The sequence below is a fragment of the Vidua macroura genome, chromosome 4 (assembly GCF_024509145.1).
Source record: "Vidua macroura isolate BioBank_ID:100142 chromosome 4, ASM2450914v1, whole genome shotgun sequence".
Lineage (NCBI taxonomy): Eukaryota > Metazoa > Chordata > Aves > Passeriformes > Viduidae > Vidua > Vidua macroura.
This window is the reverse complement of record NC_071574.1, coordinates 22,113,745-22,133,308: the sequence shown is the minus strand read 5'-3', so window position 1 is coordinate 22,133,308 and position 19,564 is coordinate 22,113,745. Positions and strand designations below refer to the sequence as shown.

General features: G+C 38.7%; 1 protein-coding gene across 4 annotated transcripts in view; it reads right to left on the bottom strand.

Moving 5' to 3' along the window:
* The window catches only part of SMARCAD1 (SWI/SNF-related, matrix-associated actin-dependent regulator of chromatin, subfamily a, containing DEAD/H box 1), a 40,741-nt gene that overhangs the window by 13,542 nt on the left and 7,635 nt on the right, over window positions 1-19,564 (bottom strand). Inside the window, exons 4-10 of one of the 4 annotated variants that reach the window (XM_053975601.1) lie at window positions 19,183-19,354; window positions 15,835-16,012; window positions 12,969-13,032; window positions 8,585-8,673; window positions 6,577-6,666; window positions 5,872-5,956; window positions 4,021-4,412 (exon numbers count right to left, since the gene is read on the bottom strand). In XM_053975601.1, coding sequence (XP_053831576.1) covers window positions 4,021-4,412; window positions 5,872-5,956; window positions 6,577-6,666; window positions 8,585-8,673; window positions 12,969-13,032; window positions 15,835-16,012; window positions 19,183-19,354 — 1,070 coding nt within the window. Of the gene's footprint in view, window positions 1-3,250; window positions 3,297-3,378; window positions 3,709-4,020; window positions 4,413-5,871; window positions 5,957-6,576; window positions 6,667-8,584; window positions 8,674-12,968; window positions 13,033-15,834; window positions 16,013-19,182; window positions 19,355-19,564 lie in introns of those variants that run through there. The other 3 variants (XM_053975602.1, XM_053975604.1, XM_053975603.1) reach the window with 3 other exon arrangements.

Here is a 19,564-nt window from a genome sequence, read left to right as displayed (position 1 = left end):
AAGGTGGTTTGGATTCAGCATTCTTGTATTAAAACAGAAGTACAGATTTTTCTGAATTTTAGACCTTAAAATTTAAATTTAGCACAAGACTTCATATATATATATCCTCCAAGAATTCCTTCCATAAAAAAGGAGTCATATGATCCAGCTATTATGTGTTAAGTAACTCACCAGTATTGCCACATTGCAGAGTAAAAGCAAGTTTTGTTAAGGTGAAGAATATAACCAGATTAAAAATAAAATTTTAAAAACAGCTTTCATTAGAAAAATATTTTTAAAATAAACAGAGAGATGCAATTACAGTTTAGGGGTATGCATTTGTTTGTCTTTTTTCATTTTAAACAAACCCCAGAAAGTTTACCAACACTCATAGGTGAGACCAGGCTAAGGTGCACATTTCAACATCTGTAAAGAAATTTTCTAAATAGACACCTCTGTTTAGAAACAAAAAAGAACAGAGTTTTAATAGGTGCCTACAAAATTTCGACATTTGTTTTTATGACTAAAGATTTGGTTGGCATGGACAGAAATCCTGTAATCCATAAATAAAGGTGTGGAGAATTGAGCCATCTGTTATTAACAGAAATTGTATTGTTTCATGTCAGCACATTAACATCCACGTCCAAGTTGCAACAAGAAATACTTTAACCACTGGTTTGCATGTGAAACGCAGGGTGTTACCCTGCTCAGAATTCAAAGCAGATCCACAGGTGGCCTTTACCTTCTAGAGGGTCTGACATCCTTCCAAGTTCAGCTTTTTTCAAATGAGCCCCAAAAATGTGAGACCATCAAGGAAACTGAACCCATGAGCTTTCCCAGCACACTTGGAATTGCCACACCAGCACACTCTAGCTGGGCTTACTTTACACCACTTGCAAGATGATGAAGGCTTTCCCTTTAATGCCTAAGGGTGACAGTCAGCCTCAGCCTCCATCAACCAGTTCCACTGTAAGCAGTTTCCCATTGCTACCTTGATGCATTTGCTGCTTCCCTTCAGCTGGCTTTGGTGCAATGTGGTTCTGGAGTGGTTTTTGTGGCAGTTTGCACATGTGCAGGCAAAGAAAATGACAAAAAAGGTGGAGCTACTCTCCTTTGAGTCTGTACCTCCTAGCTCATACTGCTGCAGTGTACAGAATATGATGGACAAGTACATCCACCTCTGACAGCTCAGTTCTCCCATTCCCCTAAAAGTGATGTACTTGTGTCAGCATTTCAATGTAACACTTTCCATCTGCTTGTGTGTATTCTGAAAGAATTTCTATAGACCACAAAGTCTTTAAATCCTAAAACAGCTTATTTTGTGATAGAATAATACTGTGCATTACAAAAATGAGAGGATACAGCAAGTCTCACGCTGATACATACGTGTTTACACTAAAAGGAAATCCAAACAGGTAACAGTTATACACCTTGAAAAGAAGAAACTGTACAGCATTAAACCCTCTCCAGTTCCTCTCCCACATTTACCAGAAGAAGCAGAAAAGTGCAAGACCATCAACCCAGACCCCAAAAGCTCAGCTGAGATCCTCTGGGAGCCAGTGTAGGCTCTGCTTTTGTTTCTTGGCACACAGCGCATGCAGGCAGGTACTGCCCTTACATGACTGTGCTCACAGAAATGGCACTGAGTGCTGCCATTTCCAACACTGGGAAATTCCACAGTTGGGAAATGAGAGCGCTGTTAAAATATAATTAAGCTCCAACAAGTTTTACAGAGGAGTTAGGATGAGCAGGCAGCTTCCATGAAGGAAAGAAATCATGCTGTCTGCCGGTCCACAATGTGTGCCAGTGGGGTATCATCAGGATCTCAGAGCAAATGAGAGAGAGTTAAGAAGCCAACACAGGAGACTGCAGTTACACCTTCCTCACAAGGGGAACCAGAGATGCAAGCACAGAACTTTTCACTGTGGTGACTAGGGACAGAACATGAGGAAATGGCCTGAATCTGTGTCAGGGAAAGCTGACGTTGGATATTAAGAAAAGGTTCCAGGTTTCCTCCTGGAAAATGTACTTGACCTACAGTGTAAGCATTTCTAAACTGCCAAATGAATTAATCTTTGTGAGCAAGGACAATTTCAGCTCTCTCCATTTATTCTGACAACCATTTCCCGTACATTTTTTCTATGTGTTTTAAGCATTACTAGATCAAGTTAAACACTTGAAATATCTACTAAAAAGAGTAAGTATTTCCAAGTGCTCTTATTAACCTTATGAGCTTATGAAATTAATTTAAATCCTCTTGGAAATAAAATAGCTTAGTCCAACTTAAAAACCCATATAGAATAAAAAATGCAATCTCATTTATGTTTTCCTGGAATAAAACATTCAATTTACAAAGAACTAGGCTTTAGTTTTAATCTCAGACTGATAGTCTTAATATCTTCCTTAATTCTAATAATGAACAAGTGGTAACAACTTGTAATACTTCACATTGTGTTACACAAGATACCATTACAGTAAAATGAGACTTAAAACTAAGCCAATTTCTTTAATGTTCTAATTGAATCAGCTCTCCCCATTAGTCTAACCACCCTTATTAATTGGTAGGAAAAACACTGGTTTACTGAGCTAATGGATCTTTATAAACAATTAAATCCACAGATACAAAACATCTGCTAAAATCTGCTGCAAACCACTTCTACTCTGGGCAAGTATTCACAATACTACATAAACATGTGGCTGCTGACAGCAGCAATCTTCATGAAAGACAAATTCTGAACACAAACAGGCCCATGCAGCGTTTTTTTTACTGTAAAATATTTAACACAGAAAAGGAGAAGAGCCCTGTAGCAAATATTTCTGCAAAGAATTAAGCTCAGACAAAATCCAACAAGTTTAGAAAGTAATAGCTGTATGACAGATGTTCTGTGAGAAGCCAAAGGCTTGGGGCAAAACGGATTTCTTTTGCAGCATACCAGTACCTTGTATTTTTTTCACATATCCTCCTCTTGTCTCCCCCCCCCACCCTTTATATTATAACACACAAAGATCACTTTGTTTTCCTTAAAATTCTGTTTAGTATCTCTTATTCTTTTGTGGTAATATATTTCACACACTGAATAATAAATGTTACTGTTTTACACATACTGAATAAGTTCTTGCATAGATCAGTGGGGGGGTTCAGAATGCACACTGATGAAAAAAACACCAAATTATTCTGTAAAAAGGCCTGTGCACAGTTACTGCTTTAAAATCCAAAGCACTAATAAATTAAAACAAGACAATCTGCTGTAACGCATTTCAAATTTCTTACCAGGATATTGCTCTTAGCAGGTCTGAGGTCTTGCAGTTAACTGAAACTGTATGAAATGTGAAGTCTACAAATAAGCCATGGTAAACATCTGAAAGTAACAACAAAGCGACAGTAGATAATATACTTACCAACAGATACTGTTTTCCTTTCTGTGGTGGATTGTGGCTTAGCCATCTGATGCTTTACCTTTCATTAATAAAAACACAGCAGCTCATTCCACTAAAAATGGCTGCATTGCTTAGCTAGCAAAACCATGCTAGACACTAAGCTGCAGCAGAATAAAAGCACAAAAGAAAAAAAAGAGAACGACCATTTCTTGCCTGAAACTGAAAATATCCATGCTGACTTCTTCATTCATGGAGCAACCCTGGAAGCTGCTGCTGCTGCTACACAAGTGTCTGTAGTAAAGGTCCTGCCACATTCTTCCTTCCTGCATGGGTTTTCAGCTACAAGAGCTCAGAACAGGCTCAGCAAACACCTCCTTCTCAAGTGAAAGCTCTAATTTCTCCTTCTGCAGTGAAATCAACCAACTTTCTGTGCTACAGAGTGAGTGACAGTAATGTCAGCCAATCAGCTTGAGTTTTCCAGAAAAATCACCCCTTAATTCATTCAAAATCAGGTCATATGACACTATTTGAAATGCTATTGGCTTAGAAGGAACATAGCATTTCAGCCTAATGAGGATAAGGCCACCCATCGAAGCCTCCCTAGGCTGAAGCCACCTTGACTCTAAGCAGGCTGGGGATAGGAAAGGAAGAATGCAGACCTACCAGAGCCTCCCAGCTGTTAAAGGGCCGGAGCGCTATTATCTTCTGAGCCTTTTTCTGAGAACACTGGGGAATCAGAGTCAGTTCACTCAGGGAAGCATCCTGCAGGAAGCTGAGGATTTTTGCTTTGTAGCCATCCTCCATCACTTCATCACCACTACTGTAGTCCTCATCCAGGGAGCTTCCGCCATCTTCGGAATCGGACTCGTCCTCCATGTGTTCTGTTTCTCTCTCAGCACTCCAAATGCTCCTTTTGCCTTTGTCCTTTTTCTGAAACCCATTCTGCTCTTTCTCAGAAGCTTTCTGCTTCATCTTATCTTTACTCTCCTCACTTTGGGTTTTAGTGGAGGCTTCGGTCCAGTCAGCAACTTTCCTTTTGGGAGGAAATTCCATGCCTATGCATGCAACACAGAAGGTAACAAGTCAATGCATATTGGTAGGGGGCTGATGAAAACACAAGTTGTTCTTCCAAAATAAAACTTACAGATCTGTAAAACACAGTTCTAGTATTTAATACAGAAGAACTCAAAACAGGTGATGCTAAGAGAACAGAAAAGCAAATCTGTATAAAATATGTAAATACCTCTAACTGTGAGTAGAAGATAAGTAAAGCTCATTTGTATAATGCTCAAATAGCAGAAAGTTTTAAGTATCTTAAAATACAGATGATCAACATAATGTAAAATTTGTGGGCTGCAGAAGCTCTGAATTAGAGCAAACAGTTAAGAACTCTGATGTATCCTTAAGATGAGATACTGGTCTCACTGCACCTGACTGCAAAGATATTTATTCTGCTGACTTGAGAAAACAAGCCTTCTTTCACCAAGAAAATGATACATTTTTCCTTTTTAATGCACTGTAGTACAGGATTCAGGGTGGGACAGTGAAAACATGCACTTGCTAAAAAAACTCAAATAACGAGGCATCTCCAACCAAAATAACTAAGCTGCCTTAAAATAAGACAAAAGGTATTTAACTGAATATAAGCAAGTAATTTTCAGAAGTGCCTTGTAAGGGTTTTGATTCCTTCATTGCAAGAGAGCACTTGCAGTACAAAGTTTCTCTCTCTCCAATCCCAGCTTGCTGCTGATTGAGTCCAACCCTGACATTTGCCTTCTCAGAAGCAGCAGCAAGGACACAACTTCCTGAGCACTGTTAGCTCTCTCCACTTGTAAAGAATCCAATTAAGAACACTACCCTGTCCCAAGAACACTTAAATACCTGATACAGCGAAACATGTACATATCTGACAGCTGTGTAACACACTGGAAAGTAATCAACTCATTAAAAAGGACTTAAGTTATAACTTGCAGATGGAATCACTGGATTTGCTCCCTGCTACATTTAAAGTACTAGGATTTACAGACTGGTTGCATAATTCAAGGCCTGCTTCTAGTACGTTCCTCTCCTAGAATACATTTTAAAATGGACAAAATAGCATACATTACTTGTTACCTATGCAGTTATTTGCAATTACTGATTTGGAAACCAGTAATTTACAAATAGTGCAGTTAAAAAACAAACTTTTTTTTTTTTAAGCAAACAGGAAGGGAGCAGGTATCAGCTTTGACATGTACCAAAATATATTTTAAGAGATACCCATAGGTAATTACAACTTTTTATACCTATCTGTATTAGCAGGGCAAAGATATTTATCCCTAGTTAGAGAGCAAAAATAAAAATACAGAAAAATTGAGCTTCCTTCTTTTATCCTCCCTGTAATACTAATTTCAAGTATAAGTGCAAGTTTCTAGGCATGATGCTGTCAGGACTCTCATGACTGAACATTAAAAGATATTTGCATTACAAGTCTGTTTTGTCTTTGGATAAAATGAATTATAAATCTGTCTTTACCCTCCTCGTCGTCTGCAAATATTTTCAGGGCCTCCAGCGCATCATGAAACACCCAGTTATGTTCCTCAAGTACCTCTCTCAGCTCCTAGTAAAAAATAAGATATTTGCATTGTGGTGAGATAAGCACAAGCTAAATTTCTGTGCCTAGTAACATCAATCAAAGAAAATCCCTGTAAATCAGATGATTCAAAATAAATGGAAACCAAAATGAGAAGAACCTTCAGTTTCTTTGTACACTCAGTTTAGGCAGAGCTGCACTCCACTTTTCAAAAGTGTAAGAGCACACATGAACAAGCTTTGCTTCCAACAGTTTCAAGCACAGTACTGAAAGGGCTCAAGTAGCCACTGAAGACCATCAGGTACTAAAGTAATACCAAGTGCTAAATATATTTAGCAGTCTGGGGGAGAAGAGTGAGAGAGGGAGGGATCATTTCCTCTTGCATTTTTACAGTAAGTCATCAAATTTGACTATGCTAGGCTTGTCATAGGGCCAGAAATGTAGGAAGAGAAGTTCCACATAGTCCTAATCACATCCCACAGCTCAGGACAAGTTATATTCTAAATGCAGCAACAGTAAAAGCCTTCCTACCCTGGGCTCTTTCTGGAAGTGCTGTCGGTAAAAGAACTGCTTCATATGGACTATCAACAGCTACAATTTTCTTAAGAACTCAAAACCTGATGTGCCATAGGGAGACATCAGCTCACCTCCTTATCCAGTCCAGGGAATGTACTTTGCAACTTCTTCACAAGCATCTCTCGCCTCTCCCATTGTCTTTTGGGTTCTGAGTCATCCAGCTATGTTAAAAAAGGTACCTATTAGGTTTAATATTAATTATAACTATAGAAACAGAAGTAATTCTCATCAGTATTGTTTATCCTTAAAGAGCTACTCTAAATGACAAAAGCACTTGAGATAAATTCAAGCTTAAGTGATTCCTAGTCAATAGTCAATGATCAAAGACCAAAACTTTCACAAACATAGAAAATGTCTTCAGTCATGAAAAACTGGGATTCTTAATTTGATAAGCATACACAGTGCAAAGTTATACACCAAAATAGAAATAATTTAGAAGTGTCTAGTTTATTTTGCTTTAAAATCAAAAGTTATTAGCAATTCTGGATGATACTTAAGGCAGAAGATGTCAGGGTTGGTGATTAGATATGCTTACTAAGCATATGGTGTTTAACACACCACAGCCTACCAACATGTTAAATGGTGAGTTTATATTAAGATTTATGGGTAAAAAAACCCAGAAATATTATGTCACAGCATCATGGAGCCACATCAAAAACTGGTAGAACTTTTCATTAACAACAGCTTCCATTAGTAACAGCTACTACCAGCCTGCAAAATGGAAGTTAACAAGTGCCAAAACTTCCATGGGTGAAGAACTGCTCTGCTTTGTATTCACCACAAAGAACTACACAAGTTTCTTCCAAGAGCTTTGAATGCAAAATGGTTACAGAGCTACTTGTCTACAGCCGAGATATCAACATTTACTTTGCTGAAGGAGCACAAACCACATCACCCAGAGGCACTCTGAGTAACGGAGGACATTACTCCTTTCCTCAGTGAGTCTTAATGTCACTAAGAGAGCAGCTACAGTTCGTAGAAGAGCTGCCCAAGTATGCTCTGGTCTTAGGAACCACATGGAAAAGCAAGACTTAAAAAAAAAAAAACCCTGCAAGGTTTTACTACAGTTCTCTAGAATGAGTTCCAAAAATCCATATTCCACGTTTGGTTTTTTCTAACCCTTCCCCCTTTAACTGTAATGAAACTGTTAAGAATAGAAATCAAGTTGATATATAAAAACAGGTCCAGTGGAGCATTATTTGCTAGGCTGGCTGGTTAATAATTAACTAAAGCCTCCTTTCATAACCAAACCCAGGGGTCTGGTGAAGAAGAACAAACCCAGTCCACCTCTCTCCTTCAGGAAGAAGGAATTACAAATGAGTTGTAATATTTTTGCTTTAATAGAGAACTGTGTTTTCTTTATTTGGTTCTGTCTGAGGACAATATTAGCCTAAATTTCAATACAGTCACCCTCCTTTATCCAGCCTCCAGTAATTATGTAGAATTCCCTTTCTCTACATAAGTGGCTTTCAAGGATGTCTACTGGGATGCCTGGGAAATGGCCTCATGACAGCACTGTAGGACTGTGCAAATCTACCAAATACCATCCTGAATGCACCAGGATCATGACATAGTTCCCATTTATTAGCAGAGGTCAAAGTAATCATACTGTTAAATGTAACCAATTCATTATTTTTCAAGATTTCCCCAAGTCATAGATTCAAATATATAAGTAACATCTATAAAAAAGAATAGCAGTAGAATAGCAATAGACGTTAACTTCATGTGCTCAAGGAAATACAAGGAATGACCCGAGGAGGAAAAGTGATCCAGAGCCTGTAATTCCCACTGATGTTCACAAAAACTGAACAGTACTCAGAGCCTCACACACTGCTACCTGCCATCAACTACTTCCACCAAAAGCAGTGGACTGGCTGGTGTGATATAAACCCACAAGCACTAAAGAACAAAGCAGGTGATTCCATTCAGAATGTCAACAAGAAAAAAAGTACAAAAAACTCATCCAGATGGCAAGATCTGATTTGACTTAATTTTCTGATAAAAGACACCACTGTCACTGACCCAGACAGGTAATTCTATTTCTTTTACAATGCACAAAGACAAAAGCACAGTACTTACATAACTAACTTTTGACTTTTTTGCAACTCGCTCATTTTTGGATTTGCAATTTGTGGGAGAATCTCTTTGTTTCCTTTTACTAGAGGCAGCTTCAAAAAGAATTGAGATGGAAAAGAAGAATTAGTTCCTTTCATGAAGTTCACTCCAAAACAGCAGGATATTTTACTTACTATAACAATGCAGTAGCTACTTGTTACCTGCACAACGTTTACCATAACTTACTCCGTTAAGTTTCCTACTACAGACCAAAGATACATTGAAACTTGAAGCAAAGCAGCTGCTTGAAGGTATATGTTTATTTACCTCTATCTTCAGCAGTCTGGCAATTAATCAAGTAATTACCTCTCATATACAACAACTGAAATAGCATTTTATTCTTCTTTTTTAAATAATTGCCACATGTTATTACACACAAGCTGCATAAAGGTGTATCTGTGTCTGGTTTTATTCAAGGTATTTCTTCCAGGCTGAAGCCCATCTGTGTGTTGGAATATGTACATCACTGCCAATCTGGAAGCACTGGTGACTGATTTCTGGCTCAGGTGCACACCAGCGCAGTTACCAAATGCTTGTCAACAATTAAATCCAGACATGTCGAAGAAAACTATGCATATTAAGTCTGTGATAACCTTATCAGTTACAAACAGTCCACATGAGCCATAACTTTCTGACTGTCTTTGGGCCCTGGTGATTATCAAGAGATTATCATCTCAGCATTAAGGCCTGCCCAGCCAGGTGCACTTCCAGACTGCTTCTGTGCACGGCTCATGAAGGCAAGAAAACATTACCAGTACTTCTGCACACCAGCTTAGCTTGAAGCAGCATTACCAGAACAAATTATTGTGAAAATTCCTAGTCCATGATCTGAAATGCTACTGGAAGTTAAATCTTCTCTGAAAAATAAGTGCCTGCAGAGCTTTTGTGTCTGATACCAGTATCTCTGGCCAACCTCCCCTCCCAGCCTCCCTGGGAGACCAGTGAAAAAGAACACACCCACACACACAAAAAGCACATTTGCTTTCCAATCCAGAAGACTGTCTGGATGATCAAAATAGTTTTAACTCTGGAACATCAAGTAGCCAAATCTTCGTACAAGAAAACACTTTGTCTGGAAATACTTCCAAATAAATTGTCTACTATAGTCATTCATTCTGACATCAGAGAAGTGGCATAAAAATATTGAAAAAATAAATCATTAAAGCATCCCAAAGAAAAGCAAAGTACTAGCAACTCTTCCTTAAAGTAAGGATCTAGTAAGAGACACCAGAAAACTGTTAAGATTTTTTTGACATCTATGTATTTATATATATTTAGATAAAAATATCATAGAATCGTTTGGGTTGGAAGGGACATTAAAGATCACTTAGTTCCAAACTCCTGCTCTAGTCAGGGACACCTTCCACTAGATCAGGTTGCTCAGACCCTCATCCAACCCAGCCTTGAACACTTCCAAAAATGGGGCATAATTTAAATATTTTAAACACTATTGCCAGAAAAATGCCTGCTACTAGCTTAAGTCTGAGAAATGTGTGGTTGTCTTGATATCCAAAGTAGGAGCTGTCAGGCTGCTGCTGGGTCAAGCACTAGAAGTCATTGGAGGCCTCGTGCTATTATTTCTTAAGCTCAATTAACATTATATTCAGGATGGATAATTCTGAATGTGAACAGTGACCCTGCAAACCCCTTTGCCCTAAAAAAACACATGGGCTGGATATAAGAGTATTTCAAAGATTTTCCTGCTTTTAGGTCATGCTTAGGTTCTGCTTTAGGACTGAGCGCTCAATAGCCTTTGAAGGAAGCCCCATCATGAGCAATTTTAGAGGCAATTGAACTGAAACAAAGGATCTGGAAAATTATGGTCTCAGGAACCTATAAACACAGAATTATTTAAAAATAAACCTGTGGTCTTTGGAAAACCATCACATTTGCAAATGACAAAAAATGCCAACTTTCTGAAGACATTTCCTTTGCAAAGTACACTTAACTTTTTCTTCCTGTCCTAAGGGAGTATACAGCTGAAGGGATAAAGAAACTCTTACTGTTAGATAGGAATCATCCTCAGAGTGCAGGCAGGGCCTTCCAGAGGAATCCTTGCTCTCCCCATAAATTTTGTAACTAATGAGCAATGAGAAAAGCAGCTCCAAGGTCTCAGACTTTAAAGGAGCATCTGTAATTATCTCCCCTGTTACTTGCTGCTACCTCTAACAAAAAAAAAAAAAAAAAAATCCCTTTTATTACTGATTTCCCTCATCATGATAAAAGAAAACAGCTAATTTCTGACTGCTCAAAAACCAGTGAATACCAGACAGATTTACATGAGACTTCAGCTCAGAAACACACCCACCACTTCTGAGGTTTTCAATAAAACAACACCAGAAAAAAAAATCACAAGCAACAGGTATTATGACAAGTTTGCATCTTAGACACATATTTTCAATGTGTCACATCTAATCTTCATATCTTTAAAAAATCTGCACTGTTTCTTTTTTTAGCACTACACAACTATTGAATTCAAGCTATAAATACAATTTTTTTGCCATTTTGAAAGGACAGAAAAATTCAAGGATATTGCGGTCACACTTTTTTCACAAAGCTGTGCTTAGCAAAACTCTATCTTGCCTTGACCTCTCACACAGCCAACATTTCACAACAAGTAAAGCATATCTGAAATTGACACAGTTAAAGCAGATGTTCAGTAATGTCTCCTTATTTAAAAAATGTGTCCAAAATAAGATGATTTATACCATAACTGTCAGGCATACTTACTCCTAACTAAATATTTTGTACAACAGCTGTGATTAGTGAGAATTTTGCTGCCAAGAAGATTTTTCTGTGGCTCATATTAAAAGGATGTGAAACAACATTCTTAAATCAACACAAAAACGGCCAAAAGGCAGGGCCTACATACCAGAAATCAAAGTGATTTAGTTCAAACACTGAACTGCAACAAAGTTTAAGGATATACAGTAGCTGAAATTGGATTAATATTTATCAAAACCCTCAAAACGTAATCAGTCTTCCAGGAACAGCAGCACTCAGTGTATTTTTCAAAACATGCCAGCCTTGTTTCCTATTGCCAGTACCCAAGAATTTCCATCTATAGAATCTGACCATGCACACAGTGATAAACTCAAAACGGTTTATAGTTTATATTTGGTTGGTTAAAAAAACCCCATCAAACAACACAAAACACAAAAGCATCCCTTCACTCAAATTAGCCTGAATGTTCCTAAAATTTCTTGGAAGTTGTCAAAAATCTTTGCACTTGTATATGAAAATAAGAAAATGAAAATACAGTAGAGTACAAGGGAGAAATTAAATAAGCAAAAAATTTTGTACTTTACAAACAGGAGTAAAACAGTTCTCCCTCAGCCTACACTTCCTCCTAGACATACTGCTCCAAATCCATAGGTTCCTGCATGAAAAAGATGCATTAACTACTCAAAACAACTAAATCATCAAGAGTGATCAGAAATAGCTTTTTCCATCATTTCCATAAATATCCCTCAGGAAAACCTTGGACAGCTGAACTGTAAACAGATAGCTAATCTGCTTTCTAAAAAAATCAGAATTCCACTCTTCCCTGACCAACTCCCAACAAATCATAAATATAAGACAAGACTTAACCCTGGACTTGGGTGATGTGAAGAAACAAACCCAAAGCCCAAGAATCATGACCCTTTAACACATCTAACACAACACACTCCCACAAAATGTGCTGGGCTTTTTGTTTAGCTTTGTTTCTTTGTTTTGGTAAGAGTATGAGACTGCATAAACTGAGGTGCAGAACAGACACCCCTAAATAAGCTCTGAGGGTTCAAAAGCATGGTTTGGGTGATGTTTTGCTAGAGAACCAGGGAGATCTGTCTAATGTTTAAGACTAACATTTCTTATTCAGGAATTACAAGCAGGTCTTGAAAACAACCAGAAGAAAAAACTGCAATGGACCTTGATAAAAACAGTATCTACTTACTAGTAACTACAAACCCCGTATATTTTTTCCATACTACCAGACTGCTCACCTAGAACATTTAGAATTACTTCTGCTAACCCCTTACTATTTGCCTCAAGTTCTGGACAAAGAAGGAACCAGCAAGAACAGAATCACTTAAGAAACCACTAGGAAAGCAATCCTGAGCTTCACAGAACAAATTCTCCTTTCTGGTTTTATTTACAGATTTTGGTCCACATTCTCTTTTCATCTTTCTCCCTGCAAAGCCTGTAAATTCAGTTTTGTGTTATTACAATAAACAAATAATACTGTAACTTTTAGCTGAAGCTTTACCACTTTTTAAACACTTCCCAACCAATTTCACTGTATTAGCTACAGTTTCTAAAGTTTAGCTTTTGTTTTTGTCTTGTGGGGTTTTTTTGTTAAACATACCTTTGTCACTGAGCTTCAAACCAGCAGCTACTGCTTCATCCATTGTGCATGCTGATTCTATCAGCTGCAAAACAAAAAAAAGGCAACTTCTAAGTGGAGAAATTTAATCCAGTTGAACAGAGGAAGACAATGCTGGATCAGCTGTGACTGAAAAACACCCACCCCCACCAATATATATGTATTATAAAATCCAAGAGCAAAACGAAAAGGTGTCAAATTAACATTTTGACTACAACGTCATTTATTATCACTTTCTTCCCTACTTCACAAACATACTCTGCAGATTTACTTAGAAGCTTTTTTTCAAAGGCTATTCAATATTACTACCACAAAATGAGATAATAAAACCCTCTAATTTATTAACTCAAAGTGTCTGAGAATACTGTTGTGATGCACAGGTCCATTTCCTGTAAGCACATGGATGAAATGTATAATGGCCCTCAAGGTTTATCAATACATCCTTGCAGTCCTAGATTGTTCCTCCATCCACATGTAACCTCAATATAGATCTGTTTTACAAACTGCATGTTGAGACTTTTAGAAGGCTTTCTGTAAGGGAGGTAAACAGCAACAAAAGCAAATGGCCTAAATGTTATAAATATGAAAAAAAAACCACAAAAAAAATGAAGTTATGAGGAATCCTGATTCCCAAGTATCGGTCCATACTTAGAAACAGCATCTTAAAGCTTTGCCACAATGTCACAATTTCTTTTTCAAAAGGCTCATGATTTTTTTTCCTTAATAGTCTTCATCAGTTGTGTCAAGTTTGGAAGGACAGCCTGCTCCAGATCCTTCATGAAGGAACAACAGATTTGCCTGATACTCCTCTGCCCTCCTTAAAAATGTTGCAGCTATGTAACTGCAGAAAAAAATCTGCACAGCCTCCATTTTCTACAAAGTTCTGCTGATACAGGAGACATCTTGCATTCTCCTGAAAACAAACATCATTAGCCTCACATGCTGCTCAGTGGCTAAGTCACAAAACAGCAGTTAGACACATCACATAGCATTTCTAGCAAGTTACTAAGCTAGAGTGAACTTTTATCATTCTTTGAATCAAATAAATTCTAGGCAGCCAAAAACTGAAAAAGATACATTCTGGACATACAAAACAAATTTTAGTTACAATCTTCAGGAGAAAAATTAAAAAATTCCTACTTGCAACCCTTCTGTTCTTCCCAAAATAAAGGGAGCCTAAGCATAAAGCTTGATCCACTGGGAAACAAAGCAAAACTCCAGCAAGGAGCACCAGTAAAATGTGTGTATTTCTTCAATGCCATTTCAACAACCAGGAAACTTTACAGACTAATTTAAACACATTTAGCTTCAGAAATAAAAGCTAGTGAAAGCCTTGTAAGACACTAAAGGTATTTTAAATGTCATAAATGCAAGCTTGCACAGTGTTTCATCTACTTGAAGATGGCAGTGATTCCACTCCTTCTGCATTTCATGAGTTAGCTCATTCCAAAAACAGCAGTTACCAATAGTTATCAACTGAGACAACCATAATTAAGCTTAAATGTTACAACAAAGAAATACTTGAAAAATTTTCCATACACTGGAGTTCACTGTTACTGACCTTACCTAAAGGCATTTATTTCAAGTGTGTGTCTATATATTCATTTTTTTCCTATATATTCATTTTTATAGATATCCAAGTTCCCATGTATGTAGAAATGTTACATAGCCATACTTCCCCCAAAATGTTACTTTTACCCTTTTGCTACTAACTAAACAACAATTAAGAGCTGCACTGTGTTTGCATGGCCAGGTTTGACAGTAGCAGGGGCTACACAGGTGGCTTCCATTAGAAGCCACCAGAAGCTTCCCTCACATCCAAAAGAGACAGTGCCAGTCAGCTGCAAGACAGTCCTGCTGCTGGCCAAGGCCAAGCCATCACTGACAGTGGCAGTACCAGTAGGTAACAGTTAAGAAGGAAAGGGGGTAATGAAATGGGGAGGATCAACACTCCTGCAGCAGGAGAGAGGAAGAATTCATGAGAGAAATGGCCCTGCAGACACCAAGGTAAGTGAAGCAGGGGCTGGAGGTACTCCAGCCGCTGCAGCAGAGATTCCCCTGCAGCCCATGGAGGGGGAGATGCAGCTGTGCCCCTGCAGCCCATGGAGGCCAAGGTGGAACAGAGATCCACCTGCAGGCCGTGGAGAACAGCACGGCTGAACAGGTTCATGTCCGAAGGAGGCTGTGACCATGTGGAAAGCCCCCCCAGAAAGCAGGCTCCTGGTGGGATCCATGGAGAGAAGGGCCCATGCTGGAATAAATAAGGCAGGACTGGTGACTCTGTGGAAGGGACCCACAATGGAGCAGCTTGTTCCTGAAGGACTGCACACCATGGAAAGAGATCCAAATCTGGAGCAAGGGAAGGGTGTGAAGAGTCCTCTTGCTGAGGAGGGCTGATTAACTGACTGCAGTTCCCATATCTCATTCCTAGGCACCGCTGGTGTAGGGGGAAGGAGGTAGATAAAAATCACAAATACAGTTAAGCCACAAAAAAGGAAGGGGTGGGGGGAAGGTGTTTTAAGATTTGGGTTTATTTCTCATTACCCTACTCTGATGTGACTGGTAATAAATAAAATCTTTTCCACAAGTTGAGTCTGTTTTGCTCATGACAGTAACTGGTGAGTAATCTCTCCATGTCTTTATCGTGATGCATGAGCCTTTCATTCTATTCTCGTCCCTGTCCAGCTGAGAAGCAGAGTGACAGAGCAGCTTTAGGGGGTACCTAGCATTCAGACAGCATTACTCACCATAAGACTGTACCCTGTAATGAAGTCAGAAGCTTAGAAAAACTGCCTATAAAATCCTATAAATAATCATCAAAATAAATCAAAGAACTCAGCATTATTACTTTTAATAATTCTTGGTCACTTCTTTGGGGAAAACGTTCCTTCATTGTTTGCAGCTTTGAGTCTCTGGTATCCTTCTCTACATGCTCCTTCACAGCTGGCTGCTGCTTCCCACCATTTACAAGTGTCAGCTGGGGCATTTCCTCCTCAGGCTGGTCATCATCATCAGACAGTTCAGAGCTACAATGTACAGGGGAACAAAAAAATAATTACATTTTTATTTATGAATGCTTTACTCTACCAGAACATTACTGTAAACTAATCCACCAGGATTGCTCAAACTGCATTGAGATGCATTCAGTAACACTGAATCAACTTGTATGCAAAGGGATACTTCTACTCAGGACAAAGTCAGGCATGTATCAAGTACAGTGTCCTCTTTGCACTAAAGAATTTCAACTAGGCAAAGGAAAGAATAAAGGAAGAATGGACCAGGGAGATACCATTACTTACCCTCATATTGTGCTATAAAAGGTTATTGATAATTTAATAACAACCACCTTAATACAGTTTAGCTACTTGAACAGTTTCAGCTACCTGAATTACATCAGATTACACCAAGTTTATTTTCAACAGCCATGCTAGTGTTTATTTGCCCAACAGATAGGCAGACATGGATTAGGTTCTTTGTAAACACTTTCCAGGTGCAGTATCAACTCTCTGTCCTAGCTCTCAGCTAGAAAGAAAATTCAAAGTCCCTTGTGCAGCATCTTAAATGTATAAATATGGGAAGAGCCTTTCTGAAAAAAGAGTGTTCTGAATTTACTGAAAGACTGATTATTAGAGCTAATTTGCAGGGAAAGCAACCCCTATGTATCTTTCAGAGTATTGAGTTGCACAGATAAGACTGAACCCAAGCACAGGTCTCCCATCCTCCTTCCTCCCATACACACATACAAATCTCCTTTTGGGAAGGCAAAATTAATTGAACCATATGGAGTTTGCTATTTAATAGGGATTTCACCATCAGAAAGGCGTGCCTGCAGGCCTCTCTACATAAATATAGGTAAAAGACCAAAAAATAAACCTGTTTCTCCTCACTATATCTTTCTTTAGAGTTGCAACAGGCAGATTGCATTAGAAGTCTGGAAAAAAATTGCTACATGTCACTTACATAAAAGATACACACACAGAACTGTTCATCAAAGAATCCTTTTCTCCCTTTTCAAAAGGCACACACAGCTACCAGGACTCTCTGCTTGTGCCTCTTAAGAGTAAGTAAATAACGAGAGAATCCAAATTATTCTTCAGTCCACCAAAGCATTGAGTTGTAAGCCTCAAAACATGAATCTTACTGTCACTTAAAAAAAAACCTTAATGAAATATCATATTAAAATCTATTGGCATTTTTCTGATCTTTTTGCCTTGATAAGGTTTTTTTTTTTTTAAAGTACATATAAAAACAAAAATCCAAATGAAAATGGTGACACTGCAATTATTCTATCCTTTCCTATCAGGGAATAACATCTAGACAACACTTGTCAACAAAGCCAGAGTTGCATACATCATAAATCTTGTCCTCTGTATATAATCACATTCTTATCAAGCATAAAGAAACACTCATTTAACTGCTAAGCAACTCTGACCAAAAAAACCTTGTGTTAAGATTCTGTTTTTCCAGACAGCAACCCTCTGGTAGCAAAAGTTGTGGCACACTTTCTTTAGGAAAGATGTGTTTTCTACTCTAAATTTTCTGCTTTCGTTCTGTGCCTTGTTCAGAACGAGGGAAGTTATGATACTCTGCAAAAAGGAAGTAAAACCCCCAAAAAACCCACAAACCCCCCAAACTAGGTAACACATGCACTAAAATGCACAATGCAGACAATGTATTGACCGATTCCATGCAAAGCCAGAATTCAGTACAAGCCAGAGCTCCTAAGCCTGGAGAGATCCCAGCTTACTCCTGCCAGACTCTCCATTTGTTTGTTAGCTCGACCAGAACAGCCACTTGTGACACAGCTCCGTGGGTTCTGTACACATCAATCAGCACTTGAGTCAGCACGCTGGGACAGTGTCAGGCACTGAGGTGCCTGGTGGCTACACAGGAATACTGAGGAGAACAAGAGGATGTACACTCTCCCACTAGGGAGTCACCTTGCTGTCCATCTGTCTCTCCCAGCAACAGCAACACAGTATAGGAACAGCAAGCAGTGGCTCTGTAAGTTGCATCCTGTGTGGCTTATCAGCATCAGCTCTATATGATACAAAACCACTTGAACTGCTTCCAGGTGGGACTGATCCTAGAAGCAGAGTTACTACATTTACACAGCACTGCACACAAGCCAGTCTGATGCATGCAACCAGCTGGCCACCTCTGTCTCCTTGCACAACCTACAACTTAAATCACAGGCAAAAGCAGGAGCTCACTTGTAACTGTTTTGTAACTTTTGTAACTTGTAACTATTTTTCTCCTTTTCAAGTAGCTGCCTTAAGTTGAAACTTTGGGGGGCAAACACTAAAAAAAGAAACAACACAGCATCAGAATTTCAGGTAACAGCAGCAGGAAAATGCATTATTTCACTTCTGCTGTAAACCCCCAATAACTCCATGCTCTCTACAGGACTGAAAACCTGACAAGAGGCAACACCTGTTAAGGCTGCAATTCTCACAAAAGTTTTCTGCCCATTAATTCAACTAGACTATCAAAAAAGCAGGTAAAGCCATCTCATTTTGCTTTGCTCTTTTGCCACAAGAACATCTAGAGGGTACGATTACCACACAGACATACAACTAGCAGGGGTTCCTTTAAACAGTTAAAAATGGCTGCAGATGTCTAGCTGCAGCTTGTCTCACCTGCTCTCTCAACACTGACTTTTTAGCACACATGACTCCTGCACAGTGACTCTTCCCTCCCAGCACATTCAAAAATATAAATTTCCAAATCACTTAGGAAAGAAATAGCTTTCACTATGCATAGGAAACACACCATACAACTCATACTTAAGTTTACATCAGGACTCATACAACACACTGAAGCTCTATTTGCTTCCCTGTCAAATATAGCTGCATATACAAAAAAAAAAAATCAACTCCAACAGTTTAAAATTAGTAAAGCAAGTGATTTGTGGTTAAGTTTTCAAGTTGCACTAAAAGGATTTCAGAAGGGCAAAGGCACAAATGTATAAATGAACAAACATCACACGTTTCAACATCACATAACTCTACTCTCAGAGAAAATGTTTTAGCAGGATACTTCTTCCCTGGAAAACCAGTAAAGCTTAGTTAGGGGCAGTTGAATCCCAAAGGAGCAAACAAGAACCCAATCTAGGCTCTAATTTTCAATTCAGTGTTTGAACTTAGAACACCCCTGAGGGTGCAGAGATATGACAGAAAGCTGGCTCAAAGCGTACATTAAGACCACCTTTCCCCTCGGAGCCCAGGTTTCTTTGGCAGCACTGATGTTTCTTGGCTCCTCATCCTCGCTGTCAGACACATGGAGGAACTGCACCCCTCGCTGGCGCTTGAAGTAAGACTCTTTCCTTGTCCTCTGAGCTTCAGGAGTTTCTGGGATGGTGGAATACTCTGTGCAAGACATTTCAATGGGAGAAAAAAGAGGAAAAAATTACTTACGACTTCAAATATTTATTTGTACTTAGAGCATCAGGTAGCTGTGATTTTTTTCAGAGACACAACAGCCAGTTAAACAGAACTCACTTTCTCATGCACAGAAAATTCCTGTCACCTGCATTTAAGTGAGAACTTACCTAGCAAACAATCTTCAGCCCTCTTACA